The sequence below is a fragment of the Sylvia atricapilla genome, chromosome 7 (assembly GCF_009819655.1).
Source record: "Sylvia atricapilla isolate bSylAtr1 chromosome 7, bSylAtr1.pri, whole genome shotgun sequence".
NCBI classification, from domain to species: Eukaryota; Metazoa; Chordata; class Aves; order Passeriformes; family Sylviidae; genus Sylvia; species Sylvia atricapilla.
In genome coordinates, this window is record NC_089146.1 from 4,497,075 (window position 1) to 4,523,500 (window position 26,426).

General features: G+C 46.2%; 1 protein-coding gene across 6 annotated transcripts in view; it reads right to left on the minus strand.

The window, feature by feature from the left end:
• FN1 (fibronectin 1) overlaps positions 1-26,125 on the minus strand; it is a 53,159-nt gene extending 27,034 nt beyond the window's left edge. For all 6 annotated transcript variants that reach the window (XM_066322449.1, XM_066322453.1, XM_066322450.1 and 3 more), the window contains exons 1-19: positions 25,928-26,125; positions 25,581-25,709; positions 23,982-24,119; positions 21,684-21,815; positions 21,433-21,570; positions 18,931-19,089; positions 17,362-17,556; positions 16,123-16,302; positions 14,436-14,612; positions 13,848-14,000; positions 11,914-12,042; positions 10,249-10,392; positions 8,427-8,548; positions 7,047-7,224; positions 6,749-6,925; positions 5,069-5,197; positions 4,862-4,951; positions 4,154-4,348; positions 2,579-2,851 (exon numbers count right to left, since the gene is read on the minus strand). In XM_066322449.1, the coding sequence (XP_066178546.1) occupies positions 2,579-2,851; positions 4,154-4,348; positions 4,862-4,951; positions 5,069-5,197; positions 6,749-6,925; positions 7,047-7,224; positions 8,427-8,548; positions 10,249-10,392; positions 11,914-12,042; positions 13,848-14,000; positions 14,436-14,612; positions 16,123-16,302; positions 17,362-17,556; positions 18,931-19,089; positions 21,433-21,570; positions 21,684-21,815; positions 23,982-24,119; positions 25,581-25,709; positions 25,928-26,084 (2,995 nt within the window). In that variant the 5' untranslated portion in view covers positions 26,085-26,125. The remainder of the gene's footprint in view (positions 1-2,578; positions 2,852-4,153; positions 4,349-4,861; positions 4,952-5,068; positions 5,198-6,748; positions 6,926-7,046; positions 7,225-8,426; positions 8,549-10,248; positions 10,393-11,913; positions 12,043-13,847; positions 14,001-14,435; positions 14,613-16,122; positions 16,303-17,361; positions 17,557-18,930; positions 19,090-21,432; positions 21,571-21,683; positions 21,816-23,981; positions 24,120-25,580; positions 25,710-25,927) is intronic.
• Positions 26,126-26,426: the final 301 nt, after the last annotated feature.

Sequence of the window (26,426 nt, forward strand, 5' to 3'; positions counted from 1 at the left end):
AATCCTTGCCCAGTCCTCTCAAAATCCCTTCCCAAAATAAACCATCCCTACTTTGTCATTTGAATGTCAAAATAAGTAATAGTCAGCAACTTTCCGCAGAAAAGCAGTTCCTACTTAAAAATATTCACACCATGGAACTGACCATACAACAATTCCAAGCATGCTCATCTCTCCCCTGGGACTCAGGGAACAACAGCTCTTACCAGGCTTCCTCCCCTTTTTATCAGTGCCCCCGGGAAGCTGCTGAAGCTGATAACCCAGATAGCTACACAAACAAGAGGCTGAAGCAGCACAGCTCCTTCACTGGAGCCACAGTGACCCGTGGAGATGCCACGGCCTTTGGCTGAGGCAAGGTGAGGCTCTGGAAGGGAATTTGCCCCCACCACAGGCAAGGTAGCACTGGCTGCAGCAAGGAACTCACAGTGTTCACATGGCAAGTCTCCCCACCTTTTCTAGGCTCTAGCCTTCTACACGTTGAAATTAAGAGCAGTCAAGAAATTAGATTAGAAATTAAGATGCCATCAATGCTTTTTGTTGGCAAATGCTTTTTTCTCCTACTGGAGAAGCAACATTTTCGGGAGAAAAAAAATAATGCCTTAAGCACTCTCCCAGTGATTCAGCACAAAGATGCTTTTCTCCTTTTTGTTGTCTCCCCAATTGTTTTCTCTGTTTTTGAGGAGGAAGGAAAAAGGAAGTGAAGTCTTCCTTCTTCCACCACTGGAAAAAACTGGGGAGAACTCAAGAAGAAAAAGGATGAGTGCAGCCCTGCTTAGGCCCATCTCCAACCCACACACTGAAAGACAACTTTATCCCTTGCTGGTACTTAGATCTGGGCTAAGTCTCATCTGACAAAGATTGTATCTTCCTAAAATGTGTAGCCTAAAGTCAATTCCTTTCTGCACAATTTAATTTGCCAACTCTATTAGGCTTTTATCACTTCCTCTCCCCATACTGGAGGAAAAAGGGGAAGATTAAAAAGCCACACACACACACTCGGAGTTTATTTGTAGACTGCTTTGTAACGGAAGGCCAAAAAGAGAATCACATTTACACCGTGGGAAGAGACTTTTGCTGCAGGGTTTTCCTTGGGAACCCTGAATGATTTCTGTTTCCCAGGACTTTCGATTACAGGATGCAATTTATGTGAATAGTTTCTGCAATGTGGTTTAGGCAAAGCAGTTAAGCGGATGATCACAGCCTATGGAAAACGATTCCAGACATTTGTGACTGGCACTGTGCTGTCTGAATTGAATGTCTATGCTCCAGTGTACACCTCTGTGTGGAGTTTCAGAGGAACCCTACACCTAGCCCAGGCTCCTCAAAACAACCACAAAAAATTACAGATCTAGCTGGGAACTGAGCCCTTCTTGTTCTGAAGAATTCCAAGAGAGTTTAGATTCCTAAGTCGCATCCTTGCTTTTGAAAGCCTCGCTTGAAAGAGGAGGGAGGGTGCTCACACCATCTGAGCTGTGCTCAAATTAGACACCTATGGCAAAGGATGGACATAAGGATCCCATTCTCCCTGCACAGTCAAAGGACAGGCACTATTCATTGCTCATAACTTTATGGATGGAAGTAAGGATACTTCTCGAACAGCATGGCTATATTCACAGATTATCCCATTTCCTTTCCTTCCCTCTCATATTACTAAGAGCTGGGCTGGCTTCTCAGAAGTTGCTCATATACTGAAAAGTATCAGAAGAGCAGCAGATGCATATGGCTGAATTTTGTCCCTTTAAATGAAGTCACCCAGCCAAAGAACATCACAAACACCCACTCACCCTTCTATTGCCCAATAAACAGGATCTGATCAAACAAACCATGTCCCATGTTCTATCTGCTCCTCTCGGATCAAAAGCGGAGATAACCACCCAAACCCAGATAAAACTCCTACTCTTCCATCTGAAAACTACATCTTGCATCTTGCCCAGCCACTGCTCCTCTCTCTTCTCTGCACTGCTGCAAAGCAAAAAAAAAAAAACAAAAAAAAAAAAACAAAACAAAACAAAAGCCCGACAAAGTGCATTTACTGCCACTAGATCATTAGCAATCAGGTTCTGAGGGATCCTGCATGATCCTTCCTTGCATGTGCAGGCACAACTATTCCTGCTGCCAGGGGAGCCGGATAGGTATGGAGCTGTCAGAAGGGAGATGGGGATTTTCAGAGGAATCTCAGCAAGGCTTCTAAGTCATACTAAAATCTGCCCTAAGGTACCAGCAAACCACCCCCTGCCCCCCCCCTAAAATTACAAAAATCACAGGCTGTGATCTGTACTGTAAAAGAACTGCAGGGTCCATCAATTCTCAGTCAGTAATAAAAAAGTTGAATTCCAGCCATATAAAATTGTTTTAAAGCACCATGAGACTTAAACTCCCATTGGAAAGCCCTGGAGGAGGATAAATCTGCTGAAGAGATCATTGTTAGAATGAATGAATTCCCAGCCCTGTCATCCTACTGATGGGATACCTCCTGGGCTGGAACTGCTGCACTTCAAGTGCTCTGTTTATACATTTCTCCAAGCGACAGAGAAACACAGGCTTCAAAAGGCTGAAAAAAGCAGAGAGGAAAGAGACTTACTGGTGGTTTGCTCTCCAGTCAAAGGTTTGCTCTCCCTGCCCTGGTTTACAGCAAAGATCTTGAAGAGATAGGTTGTTCCTGGGATGAGGTCAATGACTTCAGCAAAAGAGCTCCTGGTGACGGGCAGTGTCTGGCCGTGCTGGCCAGGGCGGTTGACAGGGATCACCTCCACCCGATAGCCGGACACCTGGCTCTGCGGTGGGCTCCACATGATGGTGATCTTGATGTCAGAGACCTCCACAAACTGCAGATCTCTGGGGGAAGGCACTTCATCTGAAAGCACAGGGGTACAACAGCTGTCAGAGGGAGTCCTGAGCAGGAGGAAAGGTTATAGGTTTCCAAGGAAGGAAAAAAAAAAAAAAAAACAACAAGTGAATTTTGCTTAAACAATGGCTAGGCCCAAGAATATTTACCAAATTAAAAAGTCAGGGTAACCTCACTGTAAACATGCCTACGCACATTCCCAGACAACATTCAAGCAGACTACAATTCCAAACATCACTATCTGCTTTAAAGCATACTATGTCTTCAGAAGATACCTTGCTGTGACAGAAAGAGAACTGAAAGACCAGATGTAATATGCTACAGAACTTCAAGTATACGCAGAACCAAAGCCTGGGGGGAGAAAAAGTACTCCAGGGGCTGGAAACAGTAGCCTCCTCCTAAAATTAAAAGAGAGGGTTCTCAAAACCCACAGCATGTTCTAAATGTCTGTGATTAACTTGAAATCCACCTTTTATAATTAAACAAGTACAGGGGCTGATCTGGCCTTACTCTAGTCAAATGCAAAATGCAGTTCCCTCAGTGCTGGGCCACAGTACAGCACCCTTGAATTCCTGTGTTTAAATTAAGTTTCTTGAGACTAGGACTGATACTGCCCTAAGGTTAACCAGTGCACATTTTTGGAAGATATAGAAGCCAAACCATAAAATCACTGAGCTGAGTTCATTCCTGGTAAATTCCCATTTGCAAACATGTGCTTGCAACTTGCAGGACCATGAAATTCCACTGCTTACCACATCAAATCCCAATTCTTTCACTATCCTCTCTTCTGGTTTGGTTATTTAGTCCAACTGGATAAAGAACCCTGAAACCAGAAGTTTTTTAAACACTGAGTGCCTCAAGTTTAGATCCTATGGTGTCGTTTTGGCACATCAGTCAATGCTGAGCCACCTCTCATCTCCACTGACTGCAAAGGAAAATAATGGGTAGGACTGGGAGAGGGAAAAGTCAGGTGAACAATCTCAACGTGTGTTGTGGTGTCTTGAGTACACAACCCTGAACATCTGTGAGCCAAGTGCTGGGGCAATATGATACACCAGGCACTTCAGAGGATTTCTTAGCAAAATCCCCCTAAAATAACTTGGGAAATTGACCTCTCTTCTCCAGTCCAATCCCTAGGCATTACAACTCTCTTAATGCAGAGTGGTGTCAATAAGTATGATTTTACTACAGAACTTCAATACCAGTGAAACTTACAACTCAAACCCACAAAACCATAACTGAGTTCATTTAAGGACCCACTTAGCTAGCAACAGGAATCTCAGTGACTGAAACCCAGCAGATGAGCATTACCTGTGCGTGGGACCCCAGTGGTTTCCTGCTGGATGAAGACAGGAGTGCTCTCCTGGTTCTCTTCCACTGAGTAGATGCTGATGTTGTAGCGAACCCCCGGCATCAGGTCACTGAGTGTCACAGAGGTGGCAGTGTCAGGCAGGTTGAGCTCCGTGCTGCTGCCTTCCACTGAGGGCACGTAGACAATCCTGTAGCCTGAAGCAAGAGAAGTATGTAAATCCTTAGCACAAACACTAAGCACAAAGAATGCTAGAAATGAGGGCTGAACTCCTCTCCCTCCTGAGCTTTGATAAAAATAGGCCTGAACCTCAGCAGGACCTGTGGCCTGCCTGTGCTCACGTCCCATCTACAGACCACACACTCACACCACCTTCCAAAGCACAATCTGACCTGGGTTAGAATGAGGCCTGACTTGTGGATCAAGGCCTGGACTGTTCTCATGCTCACTATGGCATGGTCTTTGTCACAGATACAAATGTAAGGTCTTGGGGCTTGTTTTTATTTCACACAAATCCAGAAGGAACTGGTTTGCATCCAGCATTCTGCATAGCTTGGTTCAGTCACTGAAACCAAGGAAATGCTAAACTACCCATGTGCTTTCCAGCTGGTCTCTCCCACCAGACAGGATTTTGCACTACCTTAGCCCCAGAGTTATATTTCTTTTAACCTCCATTTCATATTCTACAAACTGGATCTTGTTGGACAAACCTGTGATTGGAGCCTGTGGTCTGCTCCACCTGATGACAATGGATGTGTCATCCACTCTTTCCACTGAGTGGTCAGGTGGTGCATCAGGAGCTGTTTAAGAGAATAAACAGAGGAGGACAGCAGGAGTGAGGATAAGAGGTAACAAAAAATTCTTGAGCAAACAGCAACAGCAGCTTTCAAAGTGTAGCAACAGCCACCCACACATACCTGTAGTCTGTGAAGTAGACAGGATCAGATTCTGCTCCCCTTCTTCAGAGATCTGATAGACATTAACAATATACTTGCGACCAGGAAGCAAGTCAGGGATGTTGACAGAAGTGGCTGTGCTTGGAAGATCTGAGGAAGGCAGGAGAGAAAAATTAGTTTCAGCAATTCCACCTTCCTGCTTTCTCTCCAAATTAAATCATTGAGAAGTCTGTTCTAATCTGGGCTGAAGCACAGTCTTCCTGCAATAAAACAGCAGTTTCTCTGCACTGTCTTTGGTTCACCTCAGAAGAGCTGTGTGGAGAGCTGGGGCCAGCAATCAAGGGCAGCAAGGATTGATGTGGGATATTGCAGGGCAGCTTGAGCAGCAGCCCCCTGCACACTGCAGCCATCTCAGCTGAATACTCATCTCATAACCTGAACTTCCAGAAATATATGGAAAAACTTTCACATGGGTAGGTTATGTGGAAACACTGACTCATGAGTGAAGAAGAATGACATTATGAAGGCCGGTGAACTTCTCTCCCTTCTCCCAGATGTCCACCTACATGCCAGATGTAGAAAATTCCCCAAGAAGCAGCTCTTTGCTGGCCAGACTGAAGCCAAGCATCTTAGGGGAAACTGGGAATTGCCTTTCAATCTGCATGTAAACCTCTGTCTGTAGACAGATGAGCTCAGGAGCTGCTTCACAACAAACCTCAGCTGTCTGGGCAGAAAGAAAGGTGGTGACAGTGCTGGTAGTCCCCACAAGAGCCACTTCTGCTCAGTGTCCAAGCCTGTGAGTTCAGGGGAGCAACAGTGCAGGGAGAACTATTAGGTCAGGAGACTGATGTTTTTTGTGTCACGTTCTTCTACCACACTCACATCCCAATAACTGTTATAATCTCAACTGTTTGAGGTGAGATATTTAGGAAGAAGTTGTTAAAATGAATTACATGTAGTGGTATCAAAAACTTTTCACATTCATGCTAAACCACCACAGGGTTCTATAGTAAATGTCAGAAAACCAGTTTCAACTCCTGTGTCTGAGTCCAGTGCCTTTAACCAGCTTCTCAGCTCACCTAAACTGCTGTATTATCAAAGATGAGGAAGATCTGATCCAAATAAAACAACTGACAGAGCAGACTGGAACACGAGATATCCATGAGATAATAAGCAGCCAAGAGAGGGCATTTGGGAAAGATTTCTCTCTGTCCATTCTGATGGAAGAACAAAGGTATGCCAAAGGAAATTAGCCAGGAGGCAGGTTCAAAAAGACAGACTGGGTTCTTTTCTCATCTGCACTGCTGCTCACTTCAGGATGCTGTGGAAGCCAGTAACTTTATATGATTGTAAAAGGAAAAAAACATCGAGCAAATTCACGGAGATGAAAAGGAAAATTGTATCTACCCAGAGTTATTACTCATCCACCTCTCCTGACTCAGGCAGCTTTCCTCTGCAGAATTCTGGGACAGTATTCTGAGGGGATAGTGCTATTTACTTGCCTTGTTCTCTTACAGCTATTACTGGAGAAAAGACAACGAACTGAGTTTTTAATCTGAGCTGGTCCTGCCACTCTCATATCTTAATTGAGCCCTGCAGAAAGCCAGGGAGATGCTCGCTGTCCACACCAGCTCTACTGAGTGCCACAAGGCAGTGACTGTGAGCAGTGCTCTGGTCTGGCACCCTCCAGTGCTGTCTCACCAAGGTACTGTGGCTCATCACCCTCCTCGCTCAGCTCATACTCAACACGGTATCCATTAATGGTGTCAGAGGCAGAGACCCAGGAGACAACAAAGCTGTTGGATGTGATTTCAGTGACAGACTCTGAAGTAGCAACCACGGGAGGCAGAAGAGTTGTCTCTCCTGAAACAGTGTTGCCTACAAGAGAGAGGAAAGAGAGGGGCTGCATTAAGCATCACCGCTTTTGTGTTAACTGGGATGCACAAAGCAAGGATGTGGGTGAAGGAGATCAGGTTTTCCTGGATGTCCCCCTACTCACTTGTCACTGCTGTGGTGCTGGTTGTGGTGAAATCGAAGCGAGTGACCTCTTTGTGGCCATACTGCTGGACACTGATGAGCTGCCCCTCATAAATCACACCAGGCTTCAGGCCCGAGATGGTGTAGGAGTTCCGGTGGCCAGGGATGGTGGCCTCCTTCCACTGCCTTCCTGAGTTTTTCTGCAAGAAAATGGACACTCAGAGTGAGAGACTGCCTAGGCTGCAAGCAGGGGAACCTAGTGACCTAACCTGCTGTGTGCTTAGTGCTCACTGTAATATTCAAACAAAGGAAGGACCTGAAGGGCTTTAATCCACAGACAGAATCAAATCAAAGGAGATGGGAAAAGTATGCCAAGAAGCAGGACCAATGGCACCGAGTTATTAGGTTTTACAGGGCCAAACTAAAAGCAACCTAGCTATGAACTTTACCCCTTTAAAAGGAGCATTATTTGTTATAAATTCAACTCATTCCTTCATCAAAAGCACGGTACGGCATGAAGTAGTGGCCAGAAAATATAGATTTGAAGGCTGTTCAGAACAACTCTCTAAGCCATCATCTGAAAACAATATACAGAGAAGTTCACCCTTCTACCCTGTGTTTGAACTCTATGGGAAGCTTTAAAATAATGCTCCATCCTCTGAGGTTTGTACTCCAGTGCTTTAAAGTCCGTTTCATTCAGGCCTTCATCCAAGATACACTGAAGTCAGTAAAAAGACTTGAGTGCCTCGAATGGCTTTGGATCAGGGCCTTTATTGTTCTCTTAATAACAGGCAGCATTGAGGTACTAATGCTCTTAATCATTAAGTGGTCTTTTGTGAAGCTGGAACACAGCTCATCTGTGCTGGTTAAACAAAATCCTTCCTCACAGAGGAACCAGCCCACAAGCAGTGGTTAACCAGTTCTGGTTTAGACTTTGGAGAAGATGGGAGTGAGTGTTTATTTAATCCTACACTGAGCTGTTTATGACTTCATATTCTACTCATTTTTACCTCCTCATTAATAGAATAAAATGCATCCCAGTAGTCTCTAGATACACACATGTTACTAAAACAGCATTTCTTTGGATGAAGAAACTTCCACAAGGATTTACATTCCTAAGGTAAGGGAGGATAGAAACTTGTCTGCTTGCTGTACTAGTGCTTTGTTTAACAAAATGCTTGATGAACACAGCAACCAGCGAAGTTTGGACAAGAAAACATGAAGTGTTTATACAGCACTGGTTCTCCTTGATGCTCAAGAGTAGCTGTTGACCTCAACAGGAAAAAGGCACTGAATAAGCAACCCAAGTTCGCTGAAATTGTGTCAGCCACTTCTCTCAGACACCAGAAAAAGCCAAATAAAGTACTCTTGCTGAACAAATGATGACAAATGGGACACTCACAGGTCTCCAGCGCAAGATGTACTGGGTGATGTGAGATCGTTCAGGAGCATTCCACTGGATGGGGTGGGAGTTTGGCTGATTTGTGCTCTCTGTGATGATCACCTGAACAGGTCCAGTTGAGCCTGAAAAAAACCCAGAACGGCCAGTTTTAACATACTGGGGATGTTGTGGAGTCATCAAAAAGCAAGAAAGCTGCATGGCTCACATATAATGTGAGTACACATATAATGAGTTTAATGCTTCATTGCTACCTAGCAAACCAGTGAATAAGAATAAATTCTGTGGGGGAGTTAATGTGCACTGCTTGGGTCCATTTCCTGTAAGCTACCAATGAAAAGGAAAACAGGAGAGGTCTAGTACAGAAAAACTCTGTGAGGCGAAGTCTTTGCTGGTAAAAACAACCTGCCAAATCCAGGTCTAATAATGCAGCATGGTGAGGGAAAATTTCTGATCTGACACTGAATACACCCTGAAAAAAAGACACCAATCTTCTACTGTTTTACTACATTTCTTGATCAGTTCATTTGAAACACTGAATTTTCATGACTCTGTGGAGGACAGATAGACTTTTCTCCTGTACACAAACACCACCAGAAGGGCTGGTGGAAATCCTGAGACAGAACAGGCCCAGGAACTGATGAAAATGCAAGTTCTGCAGCACTCTAATGCTTAAGACTACTGAACTGCATTCAGCTAGGTCAGGCTCAGGCCTATTTCCTCCAACAAGCTCTCCAACAGAGAAGGAGAGGTTTTATGATCCCATGGTTCTCCTTTCAGTCCATCCCAGCCCCACTGGGGAGGTTTCACTGAACACTCAGCAGCACTGTCCTCGTGTTAGTTCTCAGAAAATCCCAGCAAAGAGATCCCTGGAATTTGCAGGAAAGTGTTTTAGCCATTAAAGAGCTGCACCCTCACCCCATTCCCAACATTTCTAATAATAATTTATTTGGACAACCATGTAACATATATACCTGTTCCCCATTTAACAGGATTACTAGAAAAACAAACCTGTGGCCACAGGCAGAAAATTTCAAAGCTCACCTAACCCCAAACCTACATTCAGAAACTTTAGATTTGGTTTATTTACACATTTTCAGTCACTCTTGTGTCTAAAGCAGCCCAAAGCCCTGGTCTCCAGGCTGGAGGCATGCATATTTCACATAGCCCAGGGAGATGTTTGTTTAAGCAATCCAACGGGAGTAAACGAAGCTCAGAAAGCCTTAATACTTCATCTTATTCAGATTAAGACAGTGGAAGTTCCAACCTTACACAGGAAAGTAGAGAGGTTCCCCTTATGTTCTGTTTGGGGAACTGAAGCTCAACAAACAGGCATTGCCCATCCCTATAAAAGAGTTCCTGGAATTGCCTGGACAAACAAGAGCTCAAATATTGAATTTCTCTGGGGCACTGATCAGGAAAAACTTTTCATTCCATGATGGATTTTTGCCTCTGTAATGAGTGGAAAAGGAAGACCTACACGTGTGAGTTTCAGGCAACATAAGCTGAAGATTGTATGTGTGATATCATTTAAACACCAAGAGGCAATTAAACCAGTAAGGCCAGTAAACCCAAATAGTTGTATGCACTGAGGGTCATTCTCTGAACCAACTCTGGCCCCAGGAATAGATGCAAACAGCTTGGGCCCTTCTTTATAACCCCCTGACACCTGCTTGTGTCTGCCAAGGGACAGGGAGAATCTGTTCTGTTTTCAAATGAAACCAAAAGGTATTAGGTACAGGAATCTGCACAGGTGAGGGGTGGAAAGATGGCTGTCCTCACATCCTACTCAGCAGATGAGCCTGTTTTCTGTGGGTTCTCTTACCTGGGTAGGTCTGCAGAGGCTGGCAGTGCCATTCTCCAATCCCACGGCCATAGCAGTAGCACTGGTATCTGACCCCATGGACATACTTCTCCCAGGAGTCTCCAATCTGGTAGAAGGTGCGGGTTTCCGAGTCCTGGCACTGGTCTGAGGGCACAAGAGAGACAGTTCATCACTCTGTGTTACTGAAACCACAGTGAAATATCTACAAAGAGTAAATCTCAAAAGACTTTTGCACAAAGAAATGCAACATCAGGGTTTATTTGCAAATACAGGTTCATGAAGTGGCAACAGAATTTGAATCTCAAATCAAGGCTCTTAATATAGCACTGCATGTATAAAGTTGGGTATTAGGGGGCTAATTCAGCTGTGATGCATTTCAGTGGGGTGCTACTTCCAGAATTTCATTGACTCTGGAGCTCAATTCTGACCAGGCCAACTCAGTTCATCTCTCATTCAAAGCTAAACCACACTGCTTTCAAGGGGATCAAAGGCAAAACATCCTCCTGCCTTCACCAGAATTAATTTATGCTTTAAAAGTACCCCAAATGTTATTATTTTCAGCAGAATCTTTCCAGATTTACCACTGCATAAATGAAAGGGGGACAGATCAGATCCTGAAATCAGCCTAACTAGTGTAAACACAGCACAGTACAGCACTTCAGTACACTTTCTACTCTGACAACTGCATGTACACCTGGCTCAACAGAAATTTTCAGTGAGAACAGCATTATGTTTGCTTGGATAAATAAGAGCTTTGTTTAGAAAGAGCCAACAAAATTAAACTTTAATTGCACCTATACAGATAGCTGAAATCATCCCTCCCACCCCTTCCTTCAAACTAGTAATTTTACAGGAGCTTTACAATCTACGTTCCTTGAGTAAACACGTACAGATATTACTGTAAATAAAGCAGAGCTCCACAACTAGTCATTTCTAATAGATTTTCTTGGCAATAGTTTGAAGCTCTCTTGGACTTGGTAACTGCAAACCAAACAGCCAGGTCTTATCTTCCAATGAAGGTTTGCTAGGGAAGGGGGGAGGCACAAGACATGAAATCTCATTCCTGCAGGGAACTATGATGGTTTTAGCTAACCTCCAGAGCACTATTAACACGTGTTCTCATCCTGAGCTTTCTCTCTTTGCTAGAACAAAGGGCAGCCAAAAAATCAATTCAGTCCAAGGTAAGTTAACATGCACTGGTGCTCCTTCCTCAGTTCAGGGAGAAAACTCTGAAAGATTTTAGGGTAGAGAAAGGCAAGAAAGCTGATCCTAGCATCAGTGCCCAGCTGCATGTTTTATTAGTGTTCAGGCTGAGAGCCCTGCTGACAGCTCAGGTACCAGAATCCAGCCAAATCACCACAGCCTGGGGCTCACTGCCCTGCTACCACAACCTGCTACATTTTACAACACATGCTTGCCACAGTCCAGGGTTCTCCTGTGGCAGGTGTGATAACCCAAGAATATGTTCTTAAATTAACAACTGCCCTTTCACTTACCCTACAGCAAATGCATTGCTGTTTCTATTTTTGCTTTTGTACAATTCAGGACAGAAAGTGGAGGAAGACTGGGCCCAAACTCACACCCCAGTTTCTCCACAGCACAGCCAGTTTGCACAGAGCCACGAAGGGTGTCTGGCAAGTGGGGCCAGCCCCCAGGGTGACTCACCAACAGGATCACACTTCCATCTCCCCCGGCCCTGGCCGAAGCAGGTGCAGTTCAGCATGTGCCCCTCGTCATGACGCTTGTGGAAGGTCTGGTTCACGTCGTAGGTGATGCCATCCACAATGCACTGGTCTGGGGAGAGAGCGGAGTTTATCAGCAATAGGTCTAAACATCAAGACAGAACCCTTCTGCCTGGAACATCATTCCCTCTGCTTGATCAGCACACAGACTGACCATGACCAGCTCCATCCAAGCCAGAAGGAGCCCTCCTGTAATCTGTGACCCTCACAGTGCTGTATACACACCCCTGCTCCCAAGCTCATCTATCAGCACTGTACAAATAAGCAACCCTCGTAGAAAAGAGGTCTGTAGGACAACCCAGCTAACAACTGCCTTCTTGTTCTTTCAGACAGATTCCAGGTGTGAACAAAAACCTAAACCACCACACTGACTCTCCAACCATCTCCTCTGAGGAACATCTCAGCTGAAACTCCTCAGCCTCAAAACACTGCAACTACACAAGGAGAAGAGGGCTGCTCCAAATGAATAAAGATACAGGGAAAAAGTACAGCCATCCTCATGTTATGCCATTCTGCTGGGTATCTCTGTCACCCTCTATAGCAATCTGAAGGCAGAGGCAAATCTTTCACACACACAAGATGTTGCTGGTGCCCACCAGTGCACTCTTCCCTCCTAACACAGTAACCAGACCCCATGCTTTAGTACAATGGTATCACTCTGTTAGGTTCAACATCCATCTGGGATCTGGCCCAGAATTCCTAAAGCCAGTCTAATCACAGCAAGGAGCAGAAAGACAAAACAAACATGAAAACAAGCCCAGAAGCAAGTTATTTTGTTAAGTGGGACCCAAGAGACCCAAGTTCAAGCCGAGAGTCAATCCTGGACCAGCTGTCCTTGGGGAAGTGAGTCTAGGCTTTCATTCCCCATGATATTTTCCCACACCATGGGCAGAGCATCAGGATAAACCAAAGAGTGCTCAGACTCTCCTGCAGGCACCAAGGTCTGGCTGCTGTGTTTGAACAGCTCTACTCAGATAACTTCTGCCTTTTGAAAAAGCAAAGGATCTCTACCCTCTCCTCATCAAGAAGGATCACTTCAACTCCAGAATGGAACTGCAGAGAACTCAGCTGTGTAAGTGGAAACAGGACTTGCACAGACCAGAACTTTGAGCAGTGCCTTTCACGCTGTTCTTGAAGGGAACACATGAAAAAAAAAAAAAGCCTTTCCAAAGCCCTTGAGTGAGCCTTTCCCTATAAATTATATCCCATTTCAGCAGTGGTGTTAAAGAGTCCTTTCTTGGCCTCTTGACAGCAACCCCCCTGCCTTTTCCAGACATGAAGCCAATCCTGTGAGCTAGCTGCAGGATGATCAAATGTCTGCGCTTTTAAGTCTTCTTTTTTTGGTATTGCCTAAGTACTTCTCCACTTGGACCACTCACACAAATGAGTAAATAAATAAGAGTAATCACCATGCTTTCCTGCCAGCTTTTCATATAGATTAGCTAGCAAAAGGCTAATCCAGCACAGAGGAATTGAAAATTTCACTGCAGAATAAAACAGAACAGCTCTGCTTTAAAACTTCAGACTAGTCTGGAGTTTTGTCTGTTCTTCAGGCGGGGAGGTGCCTATACTGAGCTCTCTGTAAAGTCACAGTGGTGCCAATTCCTAAGTGTAGGCAAAGGAGGGAGAGATACCACGATCAAGATAATCAAGGTTTGCCCCTGCTTTAGAGCCTGTAAAGGCTGGAATATACTTTTCCAGCTCATAACCAAGACAAGAACTTCACAGCTCCTCTAATCCACTTCCTACTCCAAAGAGTAAACTGCAGCTCTCAAGCCCACACTGACAGAAAAGAATACCAATTTCTCCCACCTCCCACTCAGACCGAAGTGGTGATATCAACATGAAAATCAGTACCTCTGAGCTGTGAATAGGCAATGCAGGTCCACTCTCCACGGCCATTTCCTACACAAGTACATCTCATCATGTGGCCCATGTCGTGCTGCTTATCCCACTGGTCCCCAACACGATACATGACACCATCATTGGTTGTGCAGATTTCTTCATGGGCTGGGTGAGAAGAAAGCAAAAGGATGTTTAGGAGGCCAGAATTTACAAGATCTTGAGGACTGAGACAATTTGCAATGCCCTTTTATACCAGGCAAAGGTTTCTGCATCTAAACAAAGAAATTTGAGGCACACAGTCAAATTTAGGTTCTCCAGCAGATCTAGACCAGTTTGCACCAGCTGAAGAGCATGCCTACCACTGTCTTGTAGCAAAGAAGTAATGAAAGCTGCCTTCTCCTGGAACTGCCGAAATCTCTGCTAGAAGTGGTCAATTGGGGAAAAAAGGACAAAACAAAACTTCAGAAATGAAGAAAGGCCTTTGGGCTGAGATGCAGCTCATTAGAAGCCATCAGTACCAACAACAGAGAGGTCTTCACTTTCCAGCTCAAAGGTGCACACAGAGGTGCTCCACAACCCCTTGATGGCTCTCATCCTTACCAGCCATGGGGCAGAACCCAAACTTCTGGTCAGCATCGTAGTTCTCAGTGGTCCCACACCACTTCATGTTGTCCCTGCGCCCCTCGGACGTACAGTCGGTGTAGTTGCGGTTGTTGTACAGGAAGGGGAAGTGGCACAGAGCGCCATTGGAATTGCCACCACGGGTCTGGACCAAAACTGTGCAAAAAATAGAAAGAAAACAGATGCAAATGCAGCCTGCATGGAAGGGCTTGGAAAACAAACCACTAGCACTGAGTTTTCCCACGTGTGCCCTCTGTATACAATCCACAGGCCTCTTTCCTCGGCTTCAATTAATTCAGATGTGGAAACATAAGCTTTGCACAAGGTCAGCTCAGTTCAAGCTTTGCTCTGGAACGAGCAGAGCCAGCCATGGGAATTCCCAGGAACCAAAGCTTACTGTGTTTGGGAAGTAGCTTTGCAGATCCTTCTCCCAAAGCCTAGGGAATTAAATAAACTCACAGCTCTCAGCATACCTGCATTATCTCACTGAAGCTATTTCCCAGTGGTGCCCACCAGCTCTAAGGGAAGCCTTCCGCCTCAGGAAAGGGTTACAGCTCAGCTATGTACAACAGGACAAGCCAAAACCTCTCTGCAGGCTGGAAGTTTCATGTTTTGCAAGCAGCAGTGGAAAGAGAGCTGCAATCTACCTGAACTAATCACCTCTTGAGCAACTCTGCTTTACAAATATTGGGGAATGAGAAGACATTTACTGAGATTTTTCTATATCACGTTTCTCTTTTCCACAGAGTATCACAAGAAACCTCTCTAAAACATGCATGTGTGCATGGACAGAAACAGTATTTGGGTGGGGTTTTTTTGGGGGGGTTAGTTTGTGTTTTTTTTTTAAAAAGGAAGTATTACATGCCCTGCAGAGAAAGGCTTGACTTTGATCAGGGGGAAAAAAAAAAACCAACCACAGTTGAAAATAATTTTTTAAACAAGTGTCTATGCAGTGTAAGAAGCAGTATTTTCATGTGGGAACATAGAGAATCACAAGGTTGGAAGAGTCCTTCAAGATCATCAAGCCCAACCCAACAGGAAATACTCTTTCCAAGGTCAGATCCCAAGAAGCTGCCTGGACACTGCTCCATGGATGTCTGACAGGCATTCCAGGAAGCGCAAGCAAACAGGTAGATAGATCTGTGTTGTTAAGGGAACACTGACCATTCACAGACAAGAGGGAATGCTGCTGCCTTAGTCATACCCCAGCTCTTGATCAGTCACCACAAATCACATGAAGATCATGGCTATATATGGCAGCCTGGCTAGATAGCCAGGATAGAGGGAGTGCCAGGACTGCACAAACTGTACTCCATGAATATCCTCCTCTTTGCAGCCTAATATGGGCATTGCTTGAAGCAATTCACCCAAGCAAAACCAAAGATAAGCATCCTTTGGGCCAAAGTTCCACCATGACCAGGTACTCCCATTCTAAGGCCATCTTAGAGAACAGAACAGGACTCAAAGGGTACACCTGTAGCACCCTCCAAAGATGCCAAGAGCACAAACATGCTCTGTCATCAGGCAGCCCTCCATTCACAGCACTGCCTTGAGTCCTAACAGACTGCTGGAACTGGTCAGGCAGCCTGTTCCTGTGTTCTCTGCTCCTTGCTCCATCCCTACACCAGGGTCACGTGCACGTGGAGACCCTCTGGGAAGGACTCACCGTTCTGCTCAGTACAGAAGGAGTATCTCCTGTCCTGCTCGAAGTTGGAAGTGGTGCTGCACCAGAAGTGCCCATCTGTGCGGCCCTCGGTGGTGCAGGAGTAGAAAGTCCTCCCATCGTAGGTGAAAGGCAGGACACAGGGCTCTCCATCAGAATTGCCACCATACGTTTGGGTCACAGCTTTAGAAAGAAAATCACAGCATTAGACTGTGGTTTAAAGCAATCCCCAAACCTCAAGGCTCTAAAACTGCAACAGCCCCTCCAGGCCAAGTCGTTGGCTGCTGGGAACCCACTCTGGCTGCCATGGAGCCAGGCCAACACACACCAACAGACAGCTCCACAGCTGTGGTGTTCTTTTACATTCTTTTCCAAACATGCATTATTGCAGCTCCATTTGAATAAAGTTATTAATGCTGCTCCCCAAGGGCTCTGTTTCCCCTCACCAAGTTATATATAGCTCACTGGGAAACGTTCCTGCCCTAAAGAACCAGGCTTCAAATAACCAAACCATTTCTTCCCCCCTTTCTCCAGCATGTCTTCTTCAGGGGACATTTCTGACACGCACACAAAGGGTTCTAGAGACCTCACTGGAGCAAACAAGCACTCCACATCAACTCACACAGAATGTGTAGGTTGGAAAAGACCTTCAAGATCATCGAGTCCAACCCAGCCCCAACACCTCAACCAAGTGCCACATCTAGTCTCTTTTTAAACACATCCAGGGACAGTGACTCCACCACCTCCCCAGGCAGACTATTCTAAATGGCAGTATTTAATCACTTTCCATGAAAAACTTCTTCCTAATATTCAACCTATATTTCTCTTGACGCAGCCTGAGACTGTGTCCTCTCATTCTGTCAGTTGCTGCCTGGAGAAAGAGACCAACCCCCAGCTGTCTACAGCCATCTTTCAGGGAGTTGTAGAGAGTGACAAGGTCACCCCTGAGTCTCCTTTTCTCCAGGCTAAACAACCCCAGCTTCCCAAGTCATTCTTCATATGGCTTGTTTCCCAAGTCCTTCACCAGCCTCTTCGCCCTCCTCTGGACATGTTAAAGCATCTCAACATCCTTCCTAAACTGAGGGGCCAGAGCTGGACACACCACTCGAGGTGTGGCCTGACCAGTGCTGAGTCCAGGGGAAGAATGACCTCCCTGCTCCTGCTGGCCACACCATTCCTGCTACAGGCCAGGATGCCATTGGCCCTCTTGGCCACCTGGGCACACGTCCAGCCGGCTCATACCTATCTCCTGGCAGCTGACTCCGTTGCCCAGGCAGGTGCAGAGCATTTGCTGGCTGCCCTGTGTCTTGAGCCACTGCATGCCCACGGAGTAGACGACGCCGTTGTCGGTGATGCACTGGCCGTAGGGCTGCGGCTGCTGCGGCTGCGGCTGGTACAGCGCCGTCTGCACGTTGGTGATGCTGGGGGAACCAGAGCCTGCAGCACAACGCGGGACAGAGGGGACACAAGGCACTCAGAGCTCAGCAGCAGAAGGCTGCCATTAAGTGCTGAGATAATAAAACCTCAGGCACTCCCATCCTTAAGCTTCCCGGGATGCAGCTTAATTCATTCCACTTAGCAAATTTCAACATCAGAAGAACAACTCCCCCTCCCCGCTAATGACAGCCTCTGGTTTCCAACCCTGCAGAGTAGCTTTAGATAGGATTTAGAAACCGTTTTTCGTATGAATTGTTTAGAAAACAGTTCTTTTTGAGCAACAAAAAAAATCTTTGAATGAAATGTATAATAAAAAAATCAAGATGAGTGACAGGAGAATAAAAATTAGCAAGGAAGCAGAGAGATAAGGCAAAAAGAATTAATTTTGAATTTTTCATCGAAAAACAAGAAAAAGAAACTTAAAATGTACTCCTTTAAGTCAGCAATTTTTAAATTTTGAATCAAAGTTTTTGGCACATTATCATTTGGAATAATACTAAGAGACAGAGGCTTGGTGTTGTCTACATCATATACATTTTTGCTAATGATTCCCACAGGAACCTCCAGGGAAGTAATAATGGAAACAAAATACTGACACCTTAGAAGTGTTACACATTTAGAAGTTTAGACCATCTGAGAGTTTTAAGTTAACCTGATGGCACCAAAGAGTTAAAGGTCATTTACCAGGTAAAATTTAGTGCAGGCACAACACGAAAACAGAAGTTCTACATTGCACTCACTGATAAGAAACCTAGATCCTTAAAATTACAAACAAAAGGATTTAGGAGCTGAAGATTTAAACTTCGGGCACAAAAAATATGCTACCTGTAAACTAGGCAATATTTCAGACCAAAATTGCAAGCTATCTCAGGTACATGTATTAAACAGCACTGTATACATTCCTTGACATTTTGGGGTTTTTAAAGCTCAGCCATTAGTAGGTGTATTTATCATGTCAAAGAAACCAGATGGTCTCAAGTGGGGTTTAAATAAAGGACATTTCAAGAAAGCTACCCTGAGGCAAATACATAAAGTTCAAACATTAACCTGGAGTGCCATGCTCCCAAGACAAAGATAGTTCCTGCGAATGCAGGGCCCTAGGTGTGATTTACTGCCCTGTGATTGTGCAGGCAATCCCATCTGTATGTGCCAGCCCCATTTGTGCAGGAAAACAAGGTACCAATTAATCTTATCTCCACACACACAAACCAGGAGCCTCTTCTGAACTCCGACCCTCTTTGCTGCTGGTCTTTTCCCAGACAAGACTCAAATACTTGAATTAGGATGGAACAACTCAACTTCAAGTCCTAACCTGCCAAAACGTGCCATTCCTCCTCCCCTTGCCTATGTTCCACGGCAAGATGTCCCACTTACCAGTGCTGGTGGTGTGCAGGGAGGTGTGCCTCTCACACTTCCACTCTCCTCTGCCGTTCCCAGTGCAGACACACTGCAGCAGGTTCCCACGGTTATCCTTCTTGCTCCAGGTGTCTCCAATCCTGTAGGAAGTCTTGGTGTCGTGGTCATTGCAGCGATCTGTGTGAGCAAAGGGACTCTCAGCTGGGCCTGCACTGGGGGGCTCCACTGGCCAGTGCCCAAGCTCTCCAAGCTCGTCTGAATTAAAGGCTCACCTCATTCTCTGGAGCCCACTATTGCAATTCCCACATGCACTAAAGCCTAAGCTGCAAAGGCTGAGAGCATCCCAAAATCCTGGTGCTTTAGCCTAAGGAAAGATTTCCACTCATTTCCAGAACTGTGCTTTCAACTTTGCAGCCATTGTCAAAATGAGCTACTTTTTAAAGCCAATCTAAACCCATTCTGTCTAGCACACACCCTTAAAGCTAAACTTGTTTTAATGACTCTTGTTTTTCTTTTAAGAAACAAAAAAAAAAAACAACAAAAAAATAGGAGTCTTCACAGCTCAGTCATTTCATACTATACACAGGGCACAGTTCAAGTTCAGGGCTCTCTCTCATCTGGAAGGGACTAAAACCTGTTTGAGAGCAACACATAAAATCCCATTTTCTTCCAAAAGAAGCCTCCATGAAGCTGCAGTGAAGTTAATACAAGCTGCTCAAGTAACACCAGGAGTACCAGACTTCCTAAATCTCTTTAATAACCCACAGCCCCCGATGAATTGAGCAAATGGGTTCAAAGGACAGCACAACAAACTACTTTTGTCTGGATGCCAGAGCCACATGGATTAGCTAGTTCTTCTTCCATCACAACATTTTACCTACTTATTCAAGGGAAACTTGATACAGTGGCTCAAATATAATCACAGATCAATGAACATGGATTTATGAAGAACTGTGGAAGGACATGTGCATTAAGCCAGACTGTCACTGAGAGAGCACACAGGAAAGAATGTGAATGAAGAAAACATGTTACTGATTCACACTGCTAGAATGACCAGAAATTGAGCATTTGCCAGATGTATGGTAAATTGGTGAGGTATTCATCATGCAATTTTGTAAATGTGAAAAAAATGTGCCTTATGAACACTCTTCTCAATGAATAGCTGAAATGTCACTGAAGCAATCAGCTGTGATTCTGGAAAATGCTGGCCATAAAAGATACATAACAGCAGCACACACTTGAAGTGTAATGCCATTTCGTGGCCTAGAGGTATCATTTTATATACATAAATTTCAATTTCTCTATTCAAATGTAATTGGAAAACAAAATGAAAAATGAAGAGGTCCTTATATTGCAATTTCCCCCATGACACAACAGCACAGACCTGAGTTATGGAAAGAAACCTACTGCCAAATACATTTTATTAGTAATAATAAGTCCTCCAAAATTCACAAATAACACATTCTGTTTTATTCATTCCCATTTGACAGCTAATGACTTTTCCCCATATGCCTTTAACAGACTTAATATTGTCAAGTCTGGGTTGGTTTTTATAGCTTATTTCTTGACCAAGTCTCTCCAGGTCTTCCATTTTAATCTCCACCCTCCTCAGTGTCTTATTCTTTACAGGTCTGCTGTTTATATCAGCAAAAATCCATCATTTGTGTGCCCCAAGGCAAATGAATATGAGGCAACTGAAAGGCTACAGAAGGGTTCTCAAACCTTGCATAACCAAGGCATAAGGTACAAAGTTAAATTTTCTTGAGGCAACTGGTGTAAACCTGAGACAGAAGTAAGCTCTGTGGTGGAGCTCACAGGAGTGTAACAGAAGGTCAATAAACAAGCAAGATTTTGGGTTTTAAAAGTCCTGTTTGCTCTGCAAACACAAATAAAATGGAGTATTTACGGTAATGTCCCCCAATGATGCAAAAACTTTGTTAAAAAATCACCTGTGCTGCTGGAGCAGGAAATGGGGTGGGAAAATTGATAGAAGAGATGGCAGAGCAGGCAAAACAAACCCTGGCTGAGCTAACGCAAAAATTAGACAGTAACAGAGAGAAAGAAGTAAGAAAATATTTTAATCTTGCAGATCTTGCTGTTGGAAAGGGTATTTAACTTAAAAACCACTCAACAGTCCCTCAGAAGGCTCCTTGAAAGCACAGAAATGGACATCCTAGGCTAAACTCCCTGCCTTTTTGTGGGCCAAGCAATTTCCCTGACTACCTGGGAGAGGCCTGGCTGTGGCTCAGCTGACACAGAGATGCCTTCAACCTTTCTCTCTCCAGGAGATTAAATCCTCAAATAACTTGGGCAGCTCTGGGGAGTGTTCCCAGACTGCAAATGGCGACTGTGGCACCACGCAGGCCTCTGCCCCCTCTTCACTTCCCACCACCTCTCAGTTTGTCCCTCTCAAACTACTGCTGCTCACACGGGGCAGGCAAAGGAATAACTTCCCCACGCAGGATGAAAAGTAAGAAAATAAACGAATAAACAAGCAACACAAATAAAGCAGGCACTTACTTCTGGAGGTGCAGGTGATGCGGCCGCTGCCCTCACCCAGGCAGGTGCAGTCCACCATCATCCAGCCCTGGTAGGGCTTCTCCCACGTCTCTCCCACCACATAGGAGGTCCCGGCTGCGTTGTCGTAGCACCGCTCGGCTGTGAGGGGAGAGTGGATCAGAGCCCACACGGAGCATTCCCACACGGGAGACAAGGGGAAAAGCCCACACAGCCCGACTGCGCTGAGGGAGAAGGAAGGAGCAGCCACCTACCCACAGGCTTGCAGGTCCACTCGCCCTTCCCGTTGCCCAGGCACACACACTCCAGCATGTAGCCGCCCGTCTCGTGGGGCCGGCGCCACGTGTCGCCGATCTTGTAGGACTGGCCGCCCTCATGGCAGCGATCTGTGGTGGGAGACAGCGGAGCCGGCGTGAGGGACGCAGCAGAGCCGGCACGGAGGTGACAAGGTAAGGGCCATCAGGCCAGGGGCAAAGGGGGACAGCCGGGGTAAGGGGCAGCATGAAGGAGGTGGGACACCGAAGACAATGAGGGAGGACTTCAGTAAAATGGCGCCGAACATTTCCCCCGGCCCTTTTCTGCCCTTCCCAAGCCCGCCATTTTCTGCCCTTCCCAGGCCCAGTCCTCAGCTGACTCCTGTCCTTCCCTCAGCTAACTTCTCCGTGTTCCAAACCACAGCCAGAGCCTGGCTGGTGAAAAGGGAATGCCAGGGAGAGATGAGGTGCTGTTTCTCCCTCAGACCCTGCTCTCAGGCTGAGGGCTGCTGAGAGAGGGTTTGCCTCCATCTTGAGGCAATGCCACTTGGGCTTCTCTGTGGCCATTCATGAGGGACACGGCGGCCAGGACAGCACGTGGAGGATAAGGAGGTGCTTGGTGTGACAGCCCAGTGGGAAATCAGACCTCTTTTGGGGTTTGGAAAGGCAGATTCCAGCCCATCTGTGCCCCACAGCTCTGAGGCAGCCCAGGCTGAGGGAGGGTAGCACAGCGCAGGAGAGTTCGCAAACACAGGGTTTGTCTCTTTGGAAAAATCCAAAGAAAAAAAAAAAAAAGGCAAGAAAAAACACCCACATCCCATCATTTATTAAGAGCCAGTAAAATGTTTTGTGGGCTCATTTATGAAAGAAGAGAATCTCAGAGCTCTGAAGATTGATTCAAAGCCAGTTGCAGCCAGGGAGACTCTCCAGTGAGCTCTAAACCAGGCTGATGATGAGGAAACAAGGCTGCTCTTACATTCGCAATTTCCTTACTGACTCTTTTTCTTACAACACTTATCATCCCTGCCCAATAAAATGCCATTAAATTCAGAAGGGCTCCAGCTTTACTTGTTAGATTTAATGCATTATTTTTTTCCCATGCTACAATGATGGCTGGTTTCCGAGGCCTCTGTGGCAACACTACTAGGATCTGCATGTGTGTCTTAAACAAGAAACTGGATACTTTTAACAGCAAGAGTTCTCTCAAAAGGTGCCTCAGAGACTTTGAAATCTCAGTGTAAAAATCCTGACACACAGCAATCTTCCTCTGTGCTCACAGAAAGTCCAATTATGAACTAAAGGGAAACTGTGAACAATTCAGTGACTCAATAAGGAAAGGATTTCCAGACAGAGACGTGAAAGGGGAGCTGGGGAGAAAGGACCAAGGGAAGAGAGCGAAGAGCAAGAAGAAAGTATGGGTCAGGCCAGTGAAAAAGGAATCGTAGAAACATGTTAAGCTGCTGTCTGGACATCAAATCCTAGTTCCCTTAGAGACAACATTTTTGGAGGCTGAAGGACTGGCTCTCAGGCGGCATTCATTCATTATCATTTATTCTGAGTAGTCCCATTAATACTGATGGTGTTACTGTGACCCACCAGCTGCCGAGCAGACTTTTTTTCCCAATCAAAAAACTACTTTTGTAACTGCACCTGTGAAGATGTAACACATTCTTGTACATAATAAATTACTAGCCGTATGGCTGGACACTAACAGTAATATCTGGCCTATGTTTTCTCATGCAGCACTTGACCTCTTAAATAAAACAGGAGTTTGGTTGTGTGTCAGGTGATTGAAGAGATGGAGTCCCCATGGTTTGCACCATGAAGCCAATTTTATTGGACACACTGCTGGTTTATATACCTGTCAAGCATGAGCTAAAAATAACTACTTCCTTAAGCAATAACAATCATACTTATGTTTCTTAGTGACATTGCTAAACTATGGGCTAGCACAGACCTGTACAGGCCTGTAATGTCTTGCACACAAACATACATCCTGATCTCTTCCCCTTTCAGGGTCTTGCCTTGACTTACCAGGGTTTGTGGCCCACTAAATCTAGCCCATCTATTTCTGCAAGGAGTTCAGCAGTACTTTGAGCCTTGCTTCTTACCTGTTTTCCCACAGTTGTGCAAATGTATGTATGTGGGGCAAGGACTTTTAATTCCAAAGCTTTAGTGGGCTTTGGATTAAACCCCATGCAACTGGAGCTAACAGGCACTGGGAATATCGTGTAAATTGCTCTGGAAAATATGACACTAAGGAACAATAGCTCTAGGAATAGGCTCTCAGTTACATACTGGCAATGGTGCAGCTGATTCTCCCACGTCCAGCTCCAATGCAAGTACAGTCCCAGATCATGGAGTCCTTGGGGCGCTCATAGGTCTCCCCGACTCGGTAAGTGGATCCAGTGTATTTGTCAAAGCAGGTCTCTTCAGCTATGAGGGAGGAAAAAAAAAGGAATTAAATAATCAGCTCCATGTAAGCACACCAGTAACGTGTACAGTCAACAGAAACACATTCCTTTCCTCCTCACACATTTTTCTTGGGAAAAAATGCCTATCAGTCTCCTCTTTCCTCATGGGATGAAACAGCAGAGAGGAAACTAGGTGAAATTTAACCCCTCAAGGCCCCCGTGATGCTCAACAACCTCTTCTTCTTTCTCTCAGGGAACCAAAAGTTGCACATGGCAGGCACGCCTGAAAGCATCAATCCCAGGTGTTTGAAGCCAACAGTAGAGAAGACAGGAGGGAGCAGACAACCCCTGGAAACTGTGTGCTTTGTCATGCTAATCCTCCTCACTCCGACACAGCAAAAATTGAGTAGATTAATCCCAAATTCTGCAGCAGTCCCACCAAAGCCAACAGCAAAGTTCACTACTTGTGTATTGCTCACACTCGTGCATAGGTAAGCGATCACAGAATATCAGTGCTGCCACCAGAATCAAGATGTGAAGCAAAACAGCTTTCTTCACTGCTGGGCAGATAAAGTTCACTGTGTCATAAGGAAAACTTCCTACTGGACTTCAAGACAGTAAAACTTGGAAATCTCTGCAGGGGATGGAAGAGTAGATTGAACCCTCTTTTATGGAGAAAGGGGACTGAGTACTCCTTAAAATATTCCAGCCGTGAGGCAAGCAGCACACAAACCTCGCAGAGCAGATGGCTGAGATGCTCACATCTGTCTTACATGAACACTGTCAGCCAGGAACCAGTTTTTTGTCTCTTCTATCTCCAGAGCAACATAAAGGAATCATGGCAAACCAGTGGCTTCAGACCAATAAATACAGATAAATTGCAGCTGATAAACTGAACTACACCGAATCTTAGAGACGCATCCTCCAGCAGACTTTGCATTTAAACTTCTTTCTCTTCCCTAAACTTTTTCTGCACAGACTAAACAATCTCATTTTACACTCAATTATAGAAAGCTCACAGCACGGCCGGGAGGCTGTGGAAAGTTGTAAGTTGAAATATTTTTAAACAAGCTGACGACACTGCACAGCTATGAAAAGTTGGGGTGAAGCAATCAAACAGAGCAGAGCCAGAGCTGCAAAGTGACTCCAGATTTGAACTTCCCTATGTGAGTCCAGGAGTCAGTTCAGTTCATTATAAAGAAGAGGTTGGCTCCAAAATTAATGTTTAGATCCAATCCTCCAGAGAGATGAGTGATGTTTGGCTCAGGGTTCTGGTGGCAGGCCCATCGCTAATGAAAAGCATTTCTGAAAATCTCGAGCCAGATCTTCAGTGTAATTGAGTGTAGATCCCATTACTGACCCTAAGTACCAAACTTCAGTGGAAAACCCGGGCCGCCAGCCCTAACTCGTACAAGGCTCGGCTTACTCGGCACCAAAAGCCGCGCTGGGGTCTCGACGCAGACAAAAGGGGCCACCAACTTACGTTCGGGCTTGCTCTCGCAGTTGAACCCTCGGCTCCCGCCGTAGCAGGTACAGACCAGAGTGTTCCCCAGGTAAGTGCGCTCCCACTGCTGGTTTATCTGATAGTACCGTCCATTGTCATAGCAGGTCTCTGGGGGGAGAGGAGGAGGACGGGGCACGCAGAGGGGGAAGAGAAAGCAAAGTTCGGCGTTACGGAGGGCAGCAGCCGGGAGGGAAGGGGCGCGGGGCGCACACGCGTGCGGGCCCGCCGAGCCGAGGGGCGGCTGAGGGCTCAGACAAAGCGCCCCGGGGCCAGCGGCGGGGCCGTGCCCAGCCCCGCGCCCTGCCCTGCCCGCGGCCGGTACTCACGCTTTCCCTGCGCGGCGGTGCCCTGCGGCAGCGAGGTGGTTTGTGTCTGCGCCTGCCGCCGGCTCTTGCCGCCGGCTCCGCGGCGTTGTCCCCCCGCCGCCGCGGCCCCCAGGCAGAGGGCGAGCAGCGCCAGCCGCCACACGCTGCGGTCCGGCATCCTGGCACGGCTGGGCTGCGCTCGGCACGGCTCGGCACGGACAGCCCGACGGCCGGGACGGCGCCGCTGCCCGGCTATATAGCGCGGGCTGGGCGGGGGGAGGCGGCCGCCGCCGCCCCAGCGCCCATTGGCCTCGGCGCCGCCGGGGGCCGGGCGGGGGCCGCCACCGCCCCGCCGAGCTCCGCCGGGCTGGGACGCCCGGCCCTCCGCAAGCACAGCGGCCGTGCCATTTTGTAGAACATCTGGCTGAACAAAATGGCTTTTTTTGTTTTTTTTTTAAGGGAGAGGCAAACTTTTCTTTTTTCCCCTTGGAGCAAGCGCTGCCTGTAAGCGGATACCGTT